This window comes from Bos grunniens, chromosome 18 (assembly GCF_055505025.1).
Source record: "Bos grunniens cultivar Pamir isolate PY7600 chromosome 18, Bosgru_T2T1.0, whole genome shotgun sequence".
Taxonomy (NCBI): Eukaryota; Metazoa; Chordata; class Mammalia; order Artiodactyla; family Bovidae; genus Bos; species Bos grunniens.
This window is the reverse complement of record NC_141182.1, coordinates 63410192-63427677: the sequence shown is the minus strand read 5'-3', so window position 1 is coordinate 63427677 and position 17486 is coordinate 63410192. Positions and strand designations below refer to the sequence as shown.

At 55.9% G+C, this 17486-nt stretch overlaps 1 protein-coding gene and 1 pseudogene across 2 annotated transcripts; both read right to left on the bottom strand.

Moving 5' to 3' along the window:
* Window positions 1–141: 141 nt before the first annotated feature.
* Window positions 142–7447, bottom strand: LOC147354694 (leukocyte immunoglobulin-like receptor subfamily A member 6; annotated as a pseudogene).
* Window positions 7448–13979: 6532 nt separating this feature from the next.
* LOC147354693 (leukocyte immunoglobulin-like receptor subfamily B member 4) lies at window positions 13980–17070 on the bottom strand. 2 transcript variants are annotated; one of them, XM_086354671.1, is made up of 5 exons: window positions 16896–17070; window positions 16708–16743; window positions 16232–16531; window positions 15717–16019; window positions 13980–14766 (listed from the first exon to the last, which is right to left on the bottom strand). In XM_086354671.1, the coding sequence occupies exons 1-5, from the start codon at window positions 16927–16929 to the stop codon at window positions 14645–14647; spliced, it is 795 nt and encodes a 264-aa protein (XP_086210797.1). In that variant the 5' UTR covers window positions 16930–17070; the 3' UTR covers window positions 13980–14644. The 2 variants fall into 2 exon arrangements, with proteins under 2 accessions (XP_086210797.1, XP_086210796.1); XM_086354670.1 differs by having other exon boundaries at window positions 13980–14752.
* Between the last annotated feature and the right edge of the window lie 416 nt (window positions 17071–17486).

The following is a 17486-nucleotide window of genomic DNA, read 5'->3' as shown; positions in this document are numbered from 1 at the left end:
AGACACGACTGAGTGACTGAACTGAACCGAACTGCATCGACAAAAATTGTATCTGTTCCACATGCACAGCTTGATGTTCTGACTTCTGTCTACGCTGTGAAATAAGTACAGCAGTCATGCCAATTATAATTAGTGTGTCCATCAGCTCCCGTAGTTCACCTTGGTCTGCGGGTCTGCTGAGGACACTTCCAGGCTACCCTCTGAGCAGGATTGAGTCTACAGTAGAGTACGGTCGGCTCTAGTCACATCGATGCACATCAGGTCTCTAGAACTTACTCATCGGCATCCGAAGAACTTTGTTTCTCGTGACCAGCACCTCCCCGTTATCCCCTTCCCAGCCTCTGGGGACTACATTCTCCTCCATTTCGTGGAGTCTGTTTTAGATTCCACAGGTTAGTGAGCTCCTGCTGCGTTTGCTTGCCTGTGTCTGGCTTACTTTACTCGGCTTAATGTCCTCCAGTTTCACCCATGTTGTCTCAAAAGGAGGATTTCCTTAGTTAAAAGGCTGAGTGAGACTCCATTGTGTGTGTGTGTGTGTGTGTGTGTGTGTGTGTGTGTGTGTGTCTGGCATTTTCTTTGTGCATTTATCTATCGACAGACATCCAGGTTGTGGCCATATCCTGCTACTGGGAACAACACTGCAGAACACAGGAGTGCAGATACATCTGTGAGGTCCTTGCTTCCTCTTCTTTGGATACATACCCCGGAGTGGAATTGCTGGGTCATGTGGTAGTTCTGCTTTTAGTTTCTTAAGGAAACTCCACACTGTTTTCCACGGTGGCTGCACCGACGCCTTCCCAACGACCCTGCACAAGGTTCTCTTCCCTCCACATTTTGGCAGCACCTGTCTTTTTCCTGGGAGTCGAGTGTCTGTAACACGTGCAGTGACATCTCACTGGCTCCGGCGTGTGCTCTCCTGAGGACTGGTGGATGCTGAGCGCCTTTCCATGTCCTGTTTGGTCATTTGACGTCGTCTTTTGAGAGATACCTTTTCAGGTCCTGTGCCCATTTAAAAACCGGGTTGGTGTTACTTTGGGTTGAGTTGTGTGAGCTCCTTGTATATTTGAGAAGTAGCTCCTTATCAGATGTGTGGTTTGCACACATCTTCTCCCATTGCACCCACTGCCTTTCCTGGGACTGTTTCCTTTGTTGTGTGGGTTTTATTTACCGGACTCCCCCTGGCCTGGTTCTGTCTTTGCTGCCTGTGCTTTTGGTGTCATATCCAAAGAAACCTTGTCCGCACCATGTCAGGATGCTCCCCCTGTGTTTCTTGTTCTTTCATGGTTTCAGGCCCTGTGTTTAAGTCTCTGCTGCGTTTTGAGATGATTTCACATATAGTGTGAGCTGCGGGTCCCACTTCATTCTCCTGCCTGCTGTCATCTGGCTCTTCCAGCACCGTTTATTGAAGGGACTCTCCTTTCCCCTTCTGTGTTCTGGGCACCTTGTGGAAGATCAGTTCACTGAACCTCTTTAAGACAATTGTTTTCACTAATTAGGAACTCCTACATCTGCATTTCTGGACCACTGTCTCTTGCCCTGGGTGGAGTCACAGTGCCCCAATTCTCGAGCCCCAGAACTACTTGGTAGAATCATAGCTGCTTTTTTGTTAAACAGAGGCAAGACCTGCCGGGGAAGGGAAATGCGATTTATCCACATTCAACATAGCAACGCATGGTACTCTTTCTGAAACCTTGTGGTTCAAACTCCCAGTCCAGGGCTTTCTCCTGAATTCATTACCTTGAAGTCTGCAGTGCTATGATGTGGCAGAGATGTGGGAATGAGCAGTTTAGGTGGGAGGTTCATTTAACCAGTGAAGTGTGAGACTCTAACTGAGGGGTCTGTAAGAGCCTCGCTTGACCGGCTGGGCTCATCGTCTCTCCTGGACGCAGCTGGCTTTTTCTGAGGGCGGACGAGGCACCGGTTCAGCGGGAAGTCCTGGGGGTGTCTCCTGAACAGGTCTTGCCGCGAGGACAGACTCTGCTATGTCTCTCATGTGCCCTCTAGTGGCCATGGGCAGGATGGCTCTAAATGGAAGAAAAGCACCTTTCAAGGTATGAGAGGTGAAGCTAGTGGTAAAGAAGCCGCCTGCCAAGGCAGGAAACCAGAGAGTCGCGCGTTCAGTCCCTGGGTGGGGAAGATGCCCTGGATGAGGGCATGACAGCCCACTCCAGTATTCTTGCCTGGAGAATCTCATGGACAGAGGAGCCTGGCAGGCTACAGTCCATGGGTTCGCAAACAGTCTGACACGACTGAAGCACACACATGTCCCAGTGGTGTCGGAGGGTTCTCTTTTCTCCACACCCTCTCCAGCATTTATTACCTGTATTTGTTGATATCCATTCCAACTGGTGTGTGGTGGTAACTCATTGCAGGTTTGATCTGCATTTTTCTAAATACTGACAGTGTTGAGTGTTGAGCATCTTCTCATGTGCCCGTTGGCCATCTGTATGTCTTTGGGAAAATGTCTGTTCAGTTCTTCTGCCCCTTTTTGATGGGTTGTTTGTTTCTTTGATTTTGAGTCATATGAGCAGTTCATATATTTTGGTCATATCATTGGCAAATGTTTCTACCATTCCATATGTAGTCTTTTGTAGTTGAAGGTTTCCTTTGCTGTGCTAAAGTTTATAGGTTTGATGAGGTCCCATCTGTTAATTTTTGCTTTTATTTATTTTGCCTTGGGAGGCTGATCTATGAAAATATTGATACACTGTATATCAAAGAGTGCTTGGCCCATGTTCTCTTCCAGCAGTTTTATGATGTTATGTCTAACATTTAGGTTTTCAAACCATTTTGAGTTTATTTTTTATATAGTGTGGGAGAATGTTCTAGTTTCATTGATTTACATGTAACTGTCCAATGAACCCTCCCACCTCTTTGACCTGGAAATGAAAGGCCACCTTCACTCTGCCCTGCATACTGTGGGGCTGATTTCCTTGGTGCCCTTGACGCTCACACTCCTGGGAATCAGCACCACGGACAGAGGCTAGGAGGCCGCCTTCACTCTGCCCTGAGCACTGTGGGGCTGGTTCTCTGGGCGCCCTTGACTCTCAGGCTCCCGGGAATCAGCACCACGGACAGAGGCGAGGAGGCCACCTTCACTCTGCCCTGCACACTGTGGGGCTGGTTCCCTTGGTGTCCTTGACTCTCAGGCTCTGGGAATCAGCACCACGGACAGAGGCGGGGAGGCCGCCTCCTCTTCTCTCCCTGCCCAGCTGGGTGGCTTCCCCTTCACGTAATTCTTCTCACTATGAGCAGCCAGTGGGGACCAGTGAGCTCAGTTATACTTGGGACCTGAAGCCGACTCCCTTCATCCCCACCCCACCCTAGACCCTGTGGGAAACAACCTGTAAAGGTTTAGTGGGGAAGGGGGAGCAGGAGGTCACCCAGGACAGGAAAACTCTGTCTCCTCTAGGCTAGGAGGACTTGGTTACTCAGCGGACGTGGAACTCGCGCATGTGGGTGGGGTCTGCAGGCCCCAGCTGCTCCCTGGAACAAGGACAGAAGGAGGGTGTGGGGGTGTGTCTGGGTCTTCATGCTGCTTTTAGTTCCATGTCTTCCCTCAAAGCCCAGAACGTTCCACTCTTCAGTCCCCTCTGCACACCTAGCACTGCCTGGACCCTGGGGAGGGAGTATGTGGAGTAGAGGGAAAGGGGCCCCCTTGTATTATCCATCCTTCCGTGAGGTGGGGTCACCTCTGGCTGACGTCCCCATGTCTCCTTTCTTCCCATGCAGCCCAGAGCTGCCCGGGGACAGGGCTGAGCTGTGGGTCTGACTTCTTCTTGGGAATGGGCAGGTATCTCTTCACCTGAGAGCAGGAGCTCCAGGGAGTTGCTGGGGAGGGACAGCAGGTGGGGGGCAGTGCTGTGTGAGCTGTAGCACCTGTAGGTCCAACTGTGGGCTGAGGTCACAGCACTCAGGGTGAAGTTGGCCTGAATGGGTGGAGCCATGTCCTGCAGACGAAGGTGCTGGGGAGCAGCGAGTGACCCCTCTTTGGACAGATGGAAGGTGTCTGACCAGACCTCAGAGCGACACTGCAGAGTCACATTCTCTCCCTGGGGCACTGAGGCCCCCGGGCGGGCAGAGAGGGAGCGTTTCCTGTGCATTCCTGGGGGAGAGGGCAGGAGTGATGAGCAGAGAGCCCCTCCCCGCACCCCAGACCTTGAGCTGAGGGTCTCCCTGTGAGCCCTCCCAGCTCCTCTCAGCCCGTCTGTGTGCGTCTCCTTAATCTCCATGCCTCTCACTCCTGTTTTCACATTCCACCCCTAGACCCCTGCCCCACCTGGGCCTCTGCTCCAGGACCCTCTCCCTGGACCCATCACCACAAGGGCCGACCCTGGTCCAGCGCCCTGAGCAGACAGTTGGGACCTGGGCCAGGACAGGGGCTCCTAACCCGTGATCAGGATGTCCAGGGGGCGCTGGGGGCCGACCACGTGTAGAAGAGGTTGTGTCCACTGTAGCATCCGTACTGGCCGCCGTGCATGTGGCTCATCCAGCCCAGGGGGAGGTCGGGGCTCTGCTGCCCTTCCAGACGGAGGGGATGGGTGAGCCCCTCGTCCTTGGTCAGAGCAAATCTGCTAAGGCCGGCCTGAATGACACTGGAGGGTCAGGTTGTCTCCAGGGAGCACGAGCGAGCTGGGCTGAGTCGAGAGCTAGGGTTTCCTGTACATTCCTGTGGGCAAGGGGCTGTGTTAAAGGGGGACCTCCACCCTAGTGACCCGAGGTGTGGACTGGGAGGGCAGGGGCCCCTTGAGCACACACTCTCCTCCTCTGCCCGTGAGGAGGCTCCCACGGTGGGAGGGACCTGGAGGGACCCGCCCCTCCCTCTTACCTGTCAGCACCAGGGGCAGGGGGTCACTCTGTGCTGACCAGCTGTACCTGCTTTGATATGCACACTGATACTGCCCAGCACCACTTGAGCTCAAGGATTCAAAGGGGAACCTGGCCTTGTTCCTGGAGCCCTGAGGGGCCTTAGCCTCCCAGTATACAGAGCTCCTCTCTTTATGCAGACGATAGACCTCAGCCAGCAGAGACCCCTGACACCAGATGGTCACGGGGCTCCCCTGGGCAACCATGGAGCCTGGGTCAGCCCGGATGGAGGGTTTGGGGAGAACCTCTGGAAAGGAATTAGAGCTGAGGAGTCAGGGCGCCTTCTCCCCCAGGTTTCCCAGCTGTCACCCAGGCCCCTCCCAGACGGGCCACCAGTGGCCCTGACCCACTGTGCTCCCCAGTGACCAGGGGTGGTGGGTGGAAACAGGAGGTCTGGGGGCTCACCTGGTTGTCTCTGGTCCCCTGGGCCCCAGCACAGCCCTGAAGAAAGTTCCCTGTGAGTGCCCACCCTACCACATGTCCTGGACGCTCCAGGTCTGCTCTGCGCCCTGAGGGCTGGGGTCAGATCCGGGCTGAGGACATTCCCCTCTCCCCCACAAAAGTCTGTCCCCACTGAGCCTCCTGCATCCTGGGGTCTTTGTCTCTGTGCTTTGGACAAAATACCATTTGAAAACAGTGAATGGTGTTTTTTTAATCCACTTATCAGCGATGGACGTCCAGATTGTTGTCCTTTTTTGTCTCCTGTGGCTACCTCGGTGAACATACCTGCATAAATGTTTGAGTAGCTGTTGGCAGCTTTCTGCTTTTTAATTGTGGTAGGACTGCTTAACAGGGGTCTGCTTTCTGTGCCTCCTGGCGCACAGCACGGTGCGGCCAGCCTCAGGTCAGCACTCTGTGCTGCAGCGGGTCTCCAGAGCCTATTCATCTTGCAGAACTGAAACTGCACTACGAAGTAGGCCTTCTAGGCCAAATGCTAATTCCGGTTTACTTTTCCAGGAACTGCTGACTTGCTTTGCATAGTGGTGGAGCCATTTCCCATTCTCACTTGCAATATCACGGCTTCAGGTTTCTCCACTGCCTCATCACCAGTTGTTAATTTCTCAAATCATGGTCTATCTCCTTGAGTTCCAACGGTATCTCATCGTGGTTTAACTTTCATTTCCCTAATGACAGATGTTCTAAACATCCTTTCCTGTGTTAGCCATCCACCTGTATATCTCCTCTGTAGAAATGTCTATTTAAGCCTTTGACTGTTTTAAAAATATTGGGTCACTTCTTATTGAGTTAAAGATATTCTTCATGTATCAGGATACTATACTCTGACTAGACGATGTGCTAATATTTTTTTCAAATTTTGTTGGCTGTCTTTTATACTCTGGAGAGTGTTTTTGAGGTACCACCAGGTTACATTTTGGTGAAATTCATCTTTTCTTTTTCTTATCTTTTCTTCTGGTCCTTTTCCTGTCATAGCAAAGAATCTATTGTCAAGTCAACAGATGAAGATTTACTTTCTGTTTTCTCTTAGAGAATTTTAGCTGTCACATGGATCCACTCTGAGCTGATTTTTTATGTGGCGTGTGTCACATCGATCTTTGTTCTGCGGGTGGATATCCGGATTTCCCAGCTCCGTTTGTCTCAGAGAATGTCCTCTCCCCCTTGAGTCGTCTTGACCCCGTCAGAACCCGCCCCCCCCCCGCCCCCGCCCCGTCCCCAGGTCGTCTGTTTGTGTGTCAGCTTCCATTTTACCCCTGAGGACCGAAGCAGAGTGGGGGAGGGCTCGGGGCCCCTGCCCTGTCTGCACCACCTCCAGAGGCCCTTCCCGGTGCCCGAACGTGCTGCCCACCTGCAGGGACCGGGGCAGCTGTCCTATTTGGGGGTCTCAGGGCACCTGCTGCTGCCGGAGCTCAGAGCGTCCCTCCTTCCCCCGCCCCGAGTCGTCACCTGCTCAGTGCTCGGCACAGGAGGCTGCATACCCAGGATGCTGGCACAGAGAGATCCTCTGATCAAGAGGCCCCGGGCTTCCTCCTCTCCACACGCAAGTTCTCTCAGGGAGGGGAGACTCGTGTCGGGCCAGTTGTTTCAGGGCCTGCCATCGGAGCTCTCCTTCTGCTGGGTCCTTTCCATTCGCCCGATGACAGCACCAAGGCTCAGGGTCACTGGGTCTGTTCTTCAGGCTCAGATCACCAGAAGTTTCCATCTGGGAATAGAAGCCCAGCAAACCTGACCCCAGAGCCTGACTCCCCTGCATGCGGCTGCCAGCCTTGGTTAGAGAGCCTGGGGTTGAGATGGACATCCGACCATGCCGGTGGGCGTGAGGGTCCTGCCAGCTCCTCAGGGCGGCACTGGGTAGGTCTGAGCTGGGAGCCGTGCGGCAGAGCAGGCAGGTTCCTGGAGTCAGACACGTCAGTGGTTTAGACCGTTGCCCTAATCCCGTGTGTTTTAGGTAAATTCCCGCATAAGCCTGGGAGCACCCTCACAAAAGAGACGCCCCAACCTCGTAGTTTCGTGGTGGAGTGCATGTGGAGTGCGTGGTGTGCGTGCGGCACCCACGTGGGCGGGGCCCCAGGAGGCACCCCGGAAGTGCTGGCGGCACCGCGGTGTGCATCCGCCGGCTGCCCATTGCTCCATGCAGAGCCGCTCGTGGGCAGGGCGCTGTGCGATCAGACAGGCTTCCACCTAGCTTTAATGCTCTCCGGTTGCCGTCTTGACATGTGAACGTGGGGCCCTGCATTCTCGATTTTCACTGTTCCCCCCAATTATGTAGCTGATCCACCTCTACAGCTGCGCTTTTTTATTTGATCGGCTCATTTTAGTTCATCGCTGCGAGGACCTGGGCACAGGAACTCCAGAGGAGAGGGACGCCCTTCCCTCCAAGAGCATTCTCCTCCACCCACTGCTCTCACTGAGGACCAGATAGAGCCCAGGCTTCCTGATATGGTTCACTCTGGAACCAAACATTCTGTGACCCCATCCTACTGCGCGTAGGGTTGAACCCTTCACGTCCACAGTGGCGGCCTCCATCCAGATTGAGATTCTTGATTTTTATGTTCAGAAACTGACATGGACCCCATTCAAATTCTGCACCGCATGTCATCCGGTGGTAGAGTGTGTGTCTGAGGCCCCGTTTCCCCTGGTCAACGGCTCATCGTCTGGCTGGACTCAGTGATGCCGATCGGGCAGCTGAGGTCATGGTGTGTGGAAACATGCTGAGAGTGTGTGGAGAGTTTTCCGTGACTGATGGACGGCCACTTTGCTGTGAATCGGCCCCTACGCAGGGGTTGGCCTTCCCCAGCCTGCTTCAGCCCCGCCCCACTCAGAGGTGAGAAGCTAGGGAGGGTGATGGAGCAAAGGGAGGACTCACCAGTACGGAGCCGCAGACAGGAGTCAGTACCCGTGGGTCAGGAGGGACAGGACCGCATTCCAGCAGTCCCTGAGCTTCCCTCTGACGGCGCCCCCGCCCCCTCCCCGGTGTGTGAGGACCAGGAGGTCACGTGGGAGCTTTCCATCCTCTAGTTGTCAGTTCAGCTCAGTCGCTCAGTCGTGTCCGACTCTGTGACCCCATGGACTGAAGCATGCCAAGCCTCCCTGTCCATCACCAGCTCTCAGAGTTTACTCAAACTCATGTCCATTGGGTCGGTGATGCCATCCAACAATCTCATCCTCTGACGTCCCCTTCTCCTCCCGCCTTCAATCTTTCCCAGCATCAGGGTCTTTTCCAATGAGTCAGCTCTTCCCATCAGGTGGCCAAAGGATTGGAGTTTCAGCTTCAGCATCAGTCCTTCCAATGAATATTCAGGACTGCTGTCCTTTAGGATGGACTGGTTGGATCTCCTTGCGGTCCCAGGGACTCTCAAGAGTCTTCTCCAACAGCACCATTTAAAAGCATCATTCTTTGGCGCTCAGCTTTCTTTATAGTCCAACTCTCACATTCATACATGACTACTGGAAAAACCATAGCTTTGACTAGACGGACCTTTGTTGGCAAAGTAATGGCTCTGCTTTTTAACATGCTGTCTAGGTTGGTCATAACTTTTCTTCCAAGGAGCGTCTTTTAATTGCATGGCTGCAGTCACTATCTACAATGATTTTGGACACCCCCCCCCCCCCGCCCAAATAAAGTCTGTCACTGTTTCCAGTGTTTCCCCATCTACTTGCCATGAAGTGATGGGACCAGATGCCATGATCTTAGTTTTCTGAATGTTGAGCTTTAAGCCAACTTTTTCACTGTCCTCTTTCACTTTCAAGAGGCTCTTTAGTTCTTCTTCGCTTTCTGCCATAAGGTGGTGCCATCTGCATATCTAAGGTGATTGATATTTCTCCCGGCTGTCTTGATTCCAGCTTGTTCTTCATCCAGAACATCTTCCTCTAGTCCTAAGAATCCACAAAGTTCTTCCTCCCAAGTAACACGTTGCGTCTCCTTGTGAATTGGATGCAGTGGAATACGTCACACACTGTTTCTTCACTTTTTCGCTATCATGCTTGAAAATTGGTCTGTATTACTGTAGTAGTTGAACTTGGTGACTGTCTGTCATTTAAAACTCCACCGCGGGGCGGGTCGGAGCTCGTTGGTGGCCGGTGAGCTGAGGGCGTTGTGGTCCGGGTGGGTCGCACGCGGCGGGAGGGGCGGCGCGGTGCTGGGCGCGCGGAGAGGGGCGGTGCTGTGCGGGGCGGTGCTGGGCGCGCAGAGCAGTGCAGTGCGGGGCGGGGCGGGGCGGTGCCGGGCGGGGCGGTGCGGGGCTGAGCCCGACCGAGCCGGTCCATCTCTCCGCGCCTCGCGCAGCCTGAGCCATCGGCTCCGCAAGGGCGAGCGCAGGTGCCTGATCAAGTGGCGCAACGGGCCGCCCAGACCCAACGGCTGGGCGCCAAGGAAGACACCCCGACCGGAGCCTGCCTCGGCTTTCCAGAAGAGGAACCGGAGGGGCAGGTGAAGGGCCGGAAGGGCGGCCAGCGCCCTGGGGCAGGCCGGGGACGCGCACGGGGATGTCCACCTGTAGGCGGCGCTCCAGGCTCAGGAACCCGGCGCCCCCTCCAGCCCAAAGCCTCTCTTTCCTCTCCGTCCTCTCCGTCCTCCCGGTCCTCCCGGTCCTCCTAGTCCTCAGAAGGAGAGGATGAGCCGACTTAGACCCCCGGGGGCCCCGGCCTGGAGACTCACCCGTTGCCTCAGAGGCCGCCCGGATCCTGGTAGGCAAGCCCAAACTGAAGCATCCCATCCCGAAGAAGCGGGCCGCAAGCCCTTGGCCCCGGATGAAGTCGGCCCGGAGGCTCACCAGCCGGCCAGGGTGCCGAAGACGTCCGAAGGGACCTGGGGTCGCCGGGCGGCCAGCTGTCCCATCCCTGCAGGGAAGAGAGACCATGTCCACGCCACACACCCCGGGCAGGAGGGCTGCCCGACCTCGGGAGAAGCTGGGAAGACGGCGGGGAGAAGAGCAGCTCCTCCTGGGGCCCTGCCCGGCGCCGGCAGGGCGTTTCCGGGTCCGTCCAGACCAGCCGGGGCTGGGGGCCCACCCGCGGCCTCACTGAGCGGTCTTCGTCCCCGACGTCACCGCCAGCCTGCTCACGGTCCCCGTGAGGGAGTCTCCCGCCGCCCTGGACTTCTTCAACCTATATCCGTGTACCGCCTGGGAAGTGGGCCAGGTCTGAGTGCTCCAGCTGGCAGAGGGCCCTCAGAAAGGCCAGCGCTGCCAGCCCGACCGCCTCCTGCAGACGGCTGAGTCCCAGGGCTGTGCGGGCCTTTCAGACCAGCCACAGAATCCCCGCTGCTGACTTGGGGCCGAGAGGAGCCTGGGTAGTGGGTCACTGGTCTTCGATGCCGAGAAGTGGGAGTGCAGGATCATGGTGGGCTCTGATTTCTGGGGGTGGGCCCACCGGAACTCCGGTCCCCTCTGTCTCTCAGCCTCCAGGCCAAACAGGAAGAGATGGTGTGCGTAGCCAAGGCGATTTCAGCAGCGTGCCTTTGGGGACAGATGCACCCCCCAGGACCTGGTTGAGGGGCGTCCACCTGCAGCTTCCAGCTCTTGTAGGTGGTGGCCATGCTGGCTGCAGCAGGAATGGGCGTCCCTGCGCCGGGCAGACCCGAGGGCCGGAAGGTGGGCAGTGAAGGGGAGTACGTGCCCTCCAGGGTCCTAGCAAGAGATGCAGAGAGGCTAGCACACCATGCCCCGTCCTGTCCTCCGATGGCCCTGCATGTGACCACAGGGGCTCGCCTGGGCTGCTTCGCCCCCGCAGTGGTGAGCTCCAAGTCCTGCCGCAGTGGTGGCTGTGGAGCCCGGCCAGAGCCGTCCCCTCCCGGCCCTCAGGGCACCGCTGCTCCAGACTCACGACTGCCCTGCTGCCAGGGCTCCAGACCCAGCTATGTGAGCCCTAGAGTCTGAATCTGCGCACACCTCACTCCAGCCACTCTGCCTTCTTGGGGTGTTGTGTGTTTTTCTTGGTGCTTCTGACGCCAGGTGGTTTGTGTGTAAAAGTGTGTGTGTGTGCGCGTACATGCACGTGTGCAGGTGTGACCACCTTCAGGGAAGAGTTAGATGGATGCGCAGAGCTGGCCATCATGTTTCCTGAGAAGCAGAAGTAGTGCTTGCTTATTTGCTGCTGTGTGTGGCTAGGCGCTGCTCGCACATCTGACCGGGGTCCTGGTCCGGCAGCGTTCCTTTTGTGAGCTGCATCACAGCGCGGATTGAGTTGGGATTTCAATCCTGTTTTGTTTTTCGGTTTGCTTTTGTAATGGGTGGGAAGAAGCGGCCAGTCTGTCTTTTTCTTCAGAAGATTTATATATATATATATATATATATATATATATATATATCTCCCAGATGGCACAACAGGAAAGAATCTGCCTGTCAGGCGCCATAGGAGACACGGGTTCAGTCCGTGAGTCAGGAAGATCCCCTGGAGGAGGAAATGGCAACCCACCCCAGTATTCTTGTCTGGGAAATCCCATGGACAGAGGAGCCTGGTGAGCTACAATCCATGGGGTTGCAAGAGTCGGACATCAGTGAGCACACAAGCTCACACGTACATGTATACATATGTGTATGTGTGTGTATATATGTGTATGTATATGTGTATGTATATATGTATGTGTATGTATATATGTTTGTGTATGTGTGTATATATGTCTATGTGTGTATATATGTGTGTATATATATGTATGTGTATGTGTGTATATATATGTATGTGTGTATATGTGTGTATATGTGTATGTGTATATATATGTATATATGTGTATGTGTGTGTATGTGTGTGTATGTGTGTGTATATATATGTGTGTATATATATGTATGTGTGTATATGTGTGTATGTGTATATGTGTATGTGTATATATGTGTATGTGTGTGTATGTGCGTGTATATATATGTGTGTGTATGTGTGTGTATGTATGTGTATATATGTGTATGTGTGTGTACGTGTGTGTATGTGTGTGTATATATATGTGTATATATGTGTGTGTGTATGTGTATGTGTGTATATATATGTATGTGTGTATATGTGTGTATGTGTATATGTGTATGTGTATATATGTGTATGTGTGTATATATATGTGTGTGTGTATGTGTGTGTATGTATGTGTGTATATGTGTGTATATATATGTGTGTGTGTATATATGTATGTGTGTATATGTGTATATATATGTATATGTGTGTGTATGTGTGTGTATGTATGTGTGTATATGTGTGTCTATATGTGTGTGTGTGTGTATGTGTGTATATATATGTATGTGTGTGTGTGTACATATATATATATATAGCACCAAAGAGGGTCCTTGTTTCTGTTTGCACTCAAATTCTGATCTGAGAAGGGGGAGCTGGGCTTCAAGGTTTCATTAGGGGAACCTTCGGGGGAGGACCAGAGGTTTGGACCGTTGCCAAGCACTAGCTTGGTTTGTGTTTACACTAAAAAAGAAAAGCCAAATCATTCATGTGTGCCACTTCTAGTTCCTCGCAACTATGGCCGTCTGCTCCATTAAGAGAGAGAGAACAAAGGTGGACATGCTGTTGCCCTGGGAAGCCTAAGGTCCTTGCTGACCCAGCACAGCAACCCGGCGCCTGTAATCGTTCAGACCAGTGGGTCGAGGAAGGGCCCCCCACGCCCCCGGGAAACCCGCAGTGGTTTGAGGGAAGGTGTGAGAGGAAGGGAGAGGCGTGCCTGGAAGACCAGAGGTTTCCAAGTGCAGCAACTGATTGGCGGGTTTCCCAGCAGTTTTGGAAAGCTAACACTAGCAACAGGTTGCAGATCTTTCTAGACTGGTGTTAATGTATTTTGCAAGGGAGAATCACTAGCAAATGGTTTCCGAGGAGTTTTGTCTTAACTTTTTGTTAACTCAGTATGTCAGTACAGTCTTCTCTTAACTCAAAAAAAGCTCCATCACATGTATACACCAAAGCATTCATGTTTGTGAGATTGTTTTCTGTGATCTGTCTGATATGAGTGACCCTCTGTCCTTACTCTCCTGCATGTGTACTGGTGGTTAGGCACAATTTCCCCCTCGGTTACATAACTCTGGGTGGGGGCTGTGTGTCTCTCCCTTTTAACTAATGGTTGTTATTTCCTCCCCAAATTACTGAGGCGATTTGCACTCCAAGCTGTAAGGTATTGGAGCCAAAGTGCTCCGTGTTTTCTCCCGCAACTGGTACTTGCATAGTTTTCTCTTTCCCTCTCCTCTGATGGACTAAGGTTTTGGCATCTGATTTCATGGAAAGTGGGGCTTGAAACTGACATGGAAATGATCTAACTAACACAAGGACACATGTGTGCGCGTGGGGCCATCGGTGGGGGCTGGCTGGATCAGACTCGCTCCTGTGGGAAAGTCAGCCTGCTCCTTCCTTCCCACTGGGCCTTCAGCGTGTTCACCCAGGCTCCTTGAGGTTGGCCACGGAGAGCATTTGCACCAAAGCAGACACACAGCTCACACACCTGGGCTCTTTATAAACTGTTGTATTCCTTAGCCGTTTACCAGCAGAGCACCTGGCTGTCACTTCAAACGTCAGGGTGTCCCCTCGCAGCGATGGTGTCTGCAGAAACGACACCGGGTGTCACCTGATGAGGAGAGCAGGGCATGAGGGGTCCAGGGGGTTCAGGGAAGAGTTCTGGATCCATCTGCTCCCAGTGGGGCCCCACCTTCACCCATTTATTCAGTTTCTTACATGACAATCTGTTTTATATACAAAAGTATTTATTTATTTGTTTTTGGCTGTGCTGGGTCTTCACTGCTGCTGCCGCCTGGGTTTTCTCTGGTTGTGAAGAGTGGTGGTTACTCTCCAGTTGCAGGCCAGGGCTTCCCCTGCTGCAGAGCGCAGGGGCATGCGGGCTCAGTCGTTGGGGCACACAGGCTTAGCTGGGATCTTCGGGAACCAGGGATCAGACCCGAGCTCCTGCACTGGCAGGCGGAGTTTTAACCTCTGGAACCCTGGAGAAGTCCACATCATTCTGTTTCTGAGAAGGGATGGAGGTCTTTGCGCACACCAGAGGCGGCTGGCATTAACAATGAAGCTCACGTCCTCCATGAGTGGACAGAGCTTGCGGGCATGCAGGGCGAGGACCCGCCCCCTGGCATTGGGAGGTGCCTTGAGCCGGGGGTGAGCGGAGACAGGAGTCGGGCTTCCGCCGCGGGAGGGAGGGCCCCGCCGCACCACCTCCCCCCCCCCCCGCGCCGGGAGCAGAGTCGGAGCCCCCAGCGCCCCCCTGCCGCCGGGGACTCCCGGGCCTCCTCACGCCCAGCAGCGCGTCTCTCCCCCGGGGTCAAAGGCTCTTCTAGAAGCTCCTGGGCCGGAAGCTCGCGTCCCAGGCTCCAGCGCTCCAGGCGGTGCGAGGTCCCGGTGCTCAGCTCCGGGCTGCTTCTCGGGCTCCTCCGTGGTCGTGCCGAGCCTGGCAGAGCAGGATCCCAAGGAGCAGCAGGACCGAGGCTGCGAGGCCCATCCGGATGAGATTCTGCATCGTGTAGTCTGGGTTGAGGGCGCACAGGTCAGCGCCGGCCCCGTCACCAGGAACCGGGGTGTGCGCCCAGGGCACCCGTTCCTGGGAGAGGACGTGGCCCCGGAGCCCAGCCCCTGACGGGGACGGTGTCCTCGTTCCCACTCGCGGGTCTGACCGCGGTGCTGGGGGAGGGTGTTAGCGGGGCCCGAGGATCCTGAAGGGAGGCTGTGGGTGGGCCATGTCCTCCTCGGGAGCCTCCCGGGGCCTCTCTATCTTACTGTCTCAGACGTTCCTGCTCAGGACTCTGAGCTGACGGAGCTCAGACACCACAGGGTGGGGCCCGCCCCCGAGCGGTGGTATGCGGGGTCCCACGGACCCATCACCGCCCCCCACAGGCGCTGGCTCAGCCCTCTGCCTCTGCCGGCTTGACTCTGCCTGGGGAGGGGGTGATCCCTGGAGCCTCCGGGGGCAGGATGGGTTGGGGTGGGCCTGCTCCTTCCCAGACTGATTCCCATCCAGCAGCCTCAGGCCCCTGTAGCCTGTGGCTCCCCCGACATCTCCGCCCGACTCCCCACCGGCCCTTGACGATCTGAGGGGCCTTGTTCTCCCAGAGAATGTCAAAGTGCCCTGGGGTGGGCTGTCTTCCCTGAGCAGATAGCCCCGAGACTCCCCAGGTTCGGATCTGGGTCTGTGTCTGGGAGACTGGGTCCTGGGAATGAGCCCAGGAAGGCGTACGCCAGGCTGACCCGGAGTCCCCACCTCATTCCCCTCTGCCATGCATGGCCCTGTGGCCTCCCTGAGACCCTCACACTGCCCACTTGGCCCTCCGAGACCCTGGTGAGGGAGGAAGGGGCGGGGCACAGGCTCTGAGGCTCCTCTGTCATGGGGCCCCTCCCTCAGCGCCCCCTCCTCCACCACTGCCTGGCGCTCCCAGGGCAGAGCCCCGAGCTGCTGAGTTGACAGACAGACTGGTCCTCACCTGCGACCATGAGCGCCAGGGGCTCACTGGGCTGTGACAGCAGGTAGGGGTTTGTGCTGAGTGAGCGGTAGCACCTGTAGGTGCCCCCGTGGGCTGAGGTCACAGGGCTCAAGGAGAACTCGGCCTGGTACCGCCCGTCTTGGTCCTGGGAGCGCAGACGCAGGGGGCGATGGGCTGCCCCCTCCTTGGACAGAAGGAAAGTGTCCGTCCTGTTTCCTGACTGACACAGCAGGGTCACATTCTCCCCCAGGGCCACCGAGGGGCTTGGCCGCACCGAGAGGGAGGGTCTGTCTCTGAGCCGTCCTGCAGAGAGGAAGGGGGTGCGGGCACCAGCCCGGGTTCTGAGCGAGACTCCATGGGCCTCTCTGGCCCCTCAGCGCTGTCTCTGTTTCTCCGAGTCTCTCCCCTCCCCAACCCCCGTCTCTCTGTCCCTCCCTGGGACCCCTCCCCCTGGTCCCAGCATCACCCCTGGGGCTCCCCGGTGGGGCCTGTGCAGAGTCTGGTCCCCGACTGACCCGCTGGCTCTTCTCCTGCCACCAGCAGGTCCAGGGGCTCGCTGGGCTCTGACCAGTTAACTCCGATGAAGTGGGAGCAGTGGTATCTCCCTGCCTGCTGCTCTCTGACATTACTGATGAAGAAGTTGGCTTTGTCCCAGGGCTTTAGTGCCGGATGCATGTTCCGGGGGGCTGAGTCGCCCTCTTTGTTCAGACTGAAGCTTTTGGTATTCGGGGGCCCTTGACACAAGATGGTCACGGAGCTCCCCGAGGGGACCACAGAGCTGGGCTCAGCCCAGATGATGGGTTTGGGGAAGGTCCCTGGAAGGAAATCAGAGGCAGGCTCACCGGGTGTTCCCCCCCCAGGCCCCGGCTCTCAGCCCAGACCTCCCAGACTCCCCACTCCATGAGCCCCGAGCTGCCCTCCCCCTGCCCACAGCCTGGGGGTGACCCATGTCCCCATGAGAGGAGTGAGCTGGGCCCTGGGACAGACTCACCGGCCTGCACCTGGGTCCTTAGGCCCACACTCAGCCCTGGAAGAGAGCGCCCTGTGAGAGGTGTGCCCTCAGCTCTGATAGTGCCTCTGCTCCCCTGGAGCCTCCTGGGCCCTGGGGTCCCCTGATGGAGCAGGCTGGCTGGGGGGGTCCCTCCAGACCAGGGCTCCCCCGTCCCCACCTCATCTCACCAAGGCAGAGCAAGGCAGGGAGGGTGGGGGCCATGGCGTCTCCTCCCTGCGGTCCAGGCTGTGAGGATGGAGAAGACCTGGGTGCCCCAGACAGACAGACCCACAGGCTGTTGGCAGTCTGAGGCGGAGTTTTCTCGTCAAGGGTGTCACATCAGCGTCCCCACAGAAAGGAGAACTGTCCCTCCCAGGAAGCCTGGCATTTGTCTCCGTGACAGAGCAGGAAGCCAGCCCCGTGACTTCCTGAGACGCCCCTTCCAGATGAGGAAGGCCAGGCTCCTTCCCTCTGCGAGCTTTGCCTCGGGGTCTGCTTCCTCCTCTACCCAGCCATCAGCAGGTCCCCATGGGGTCCTCACTATGGCTGGGGTCACGAGGCCCTGGAGACGCTTCGGGGAGGGCTCAGATCCCCAGAGACACATTTTTTTTTTAATTGGAGGATTGTTACTTTACAATATGGTGCTGGTTTCTGCCATACATCAACATGGATCGGCCGTATGTGTCACATGCCCCCCTCTAGAACCTCCCTCCCTCTAGGTTGTCACAGAGCCCCTGTGTGAGCTCCCTGAGTCACACGGCACATTCCCCCGTGGTCTG

Bases quoted from the DNA above. Each gene is read 5' to 3' on its own strand.
- LOC147354693 (XM_086354670.1), bottom strand. From the start codon at position 16,929: ATGGCCCCCACCCTCCCTGCCTTGCTCTGCCTTG. The intron at 16,744-16,895 runs GTGAGATGAGGT...GCTCTCTTCCAG, and splicing joins CCCTGCCTTGCTCTGCCTTG to GGCTGAGTGTGGGCCTAAGG. The intron at 16,020-16,231 runs GTCAGTCGGGGA...TCCTCTCTGCAG, and splicing joins GGCAGGAGAAGAGCCAGCGG to GACGGCTCAGAGACAGACCC.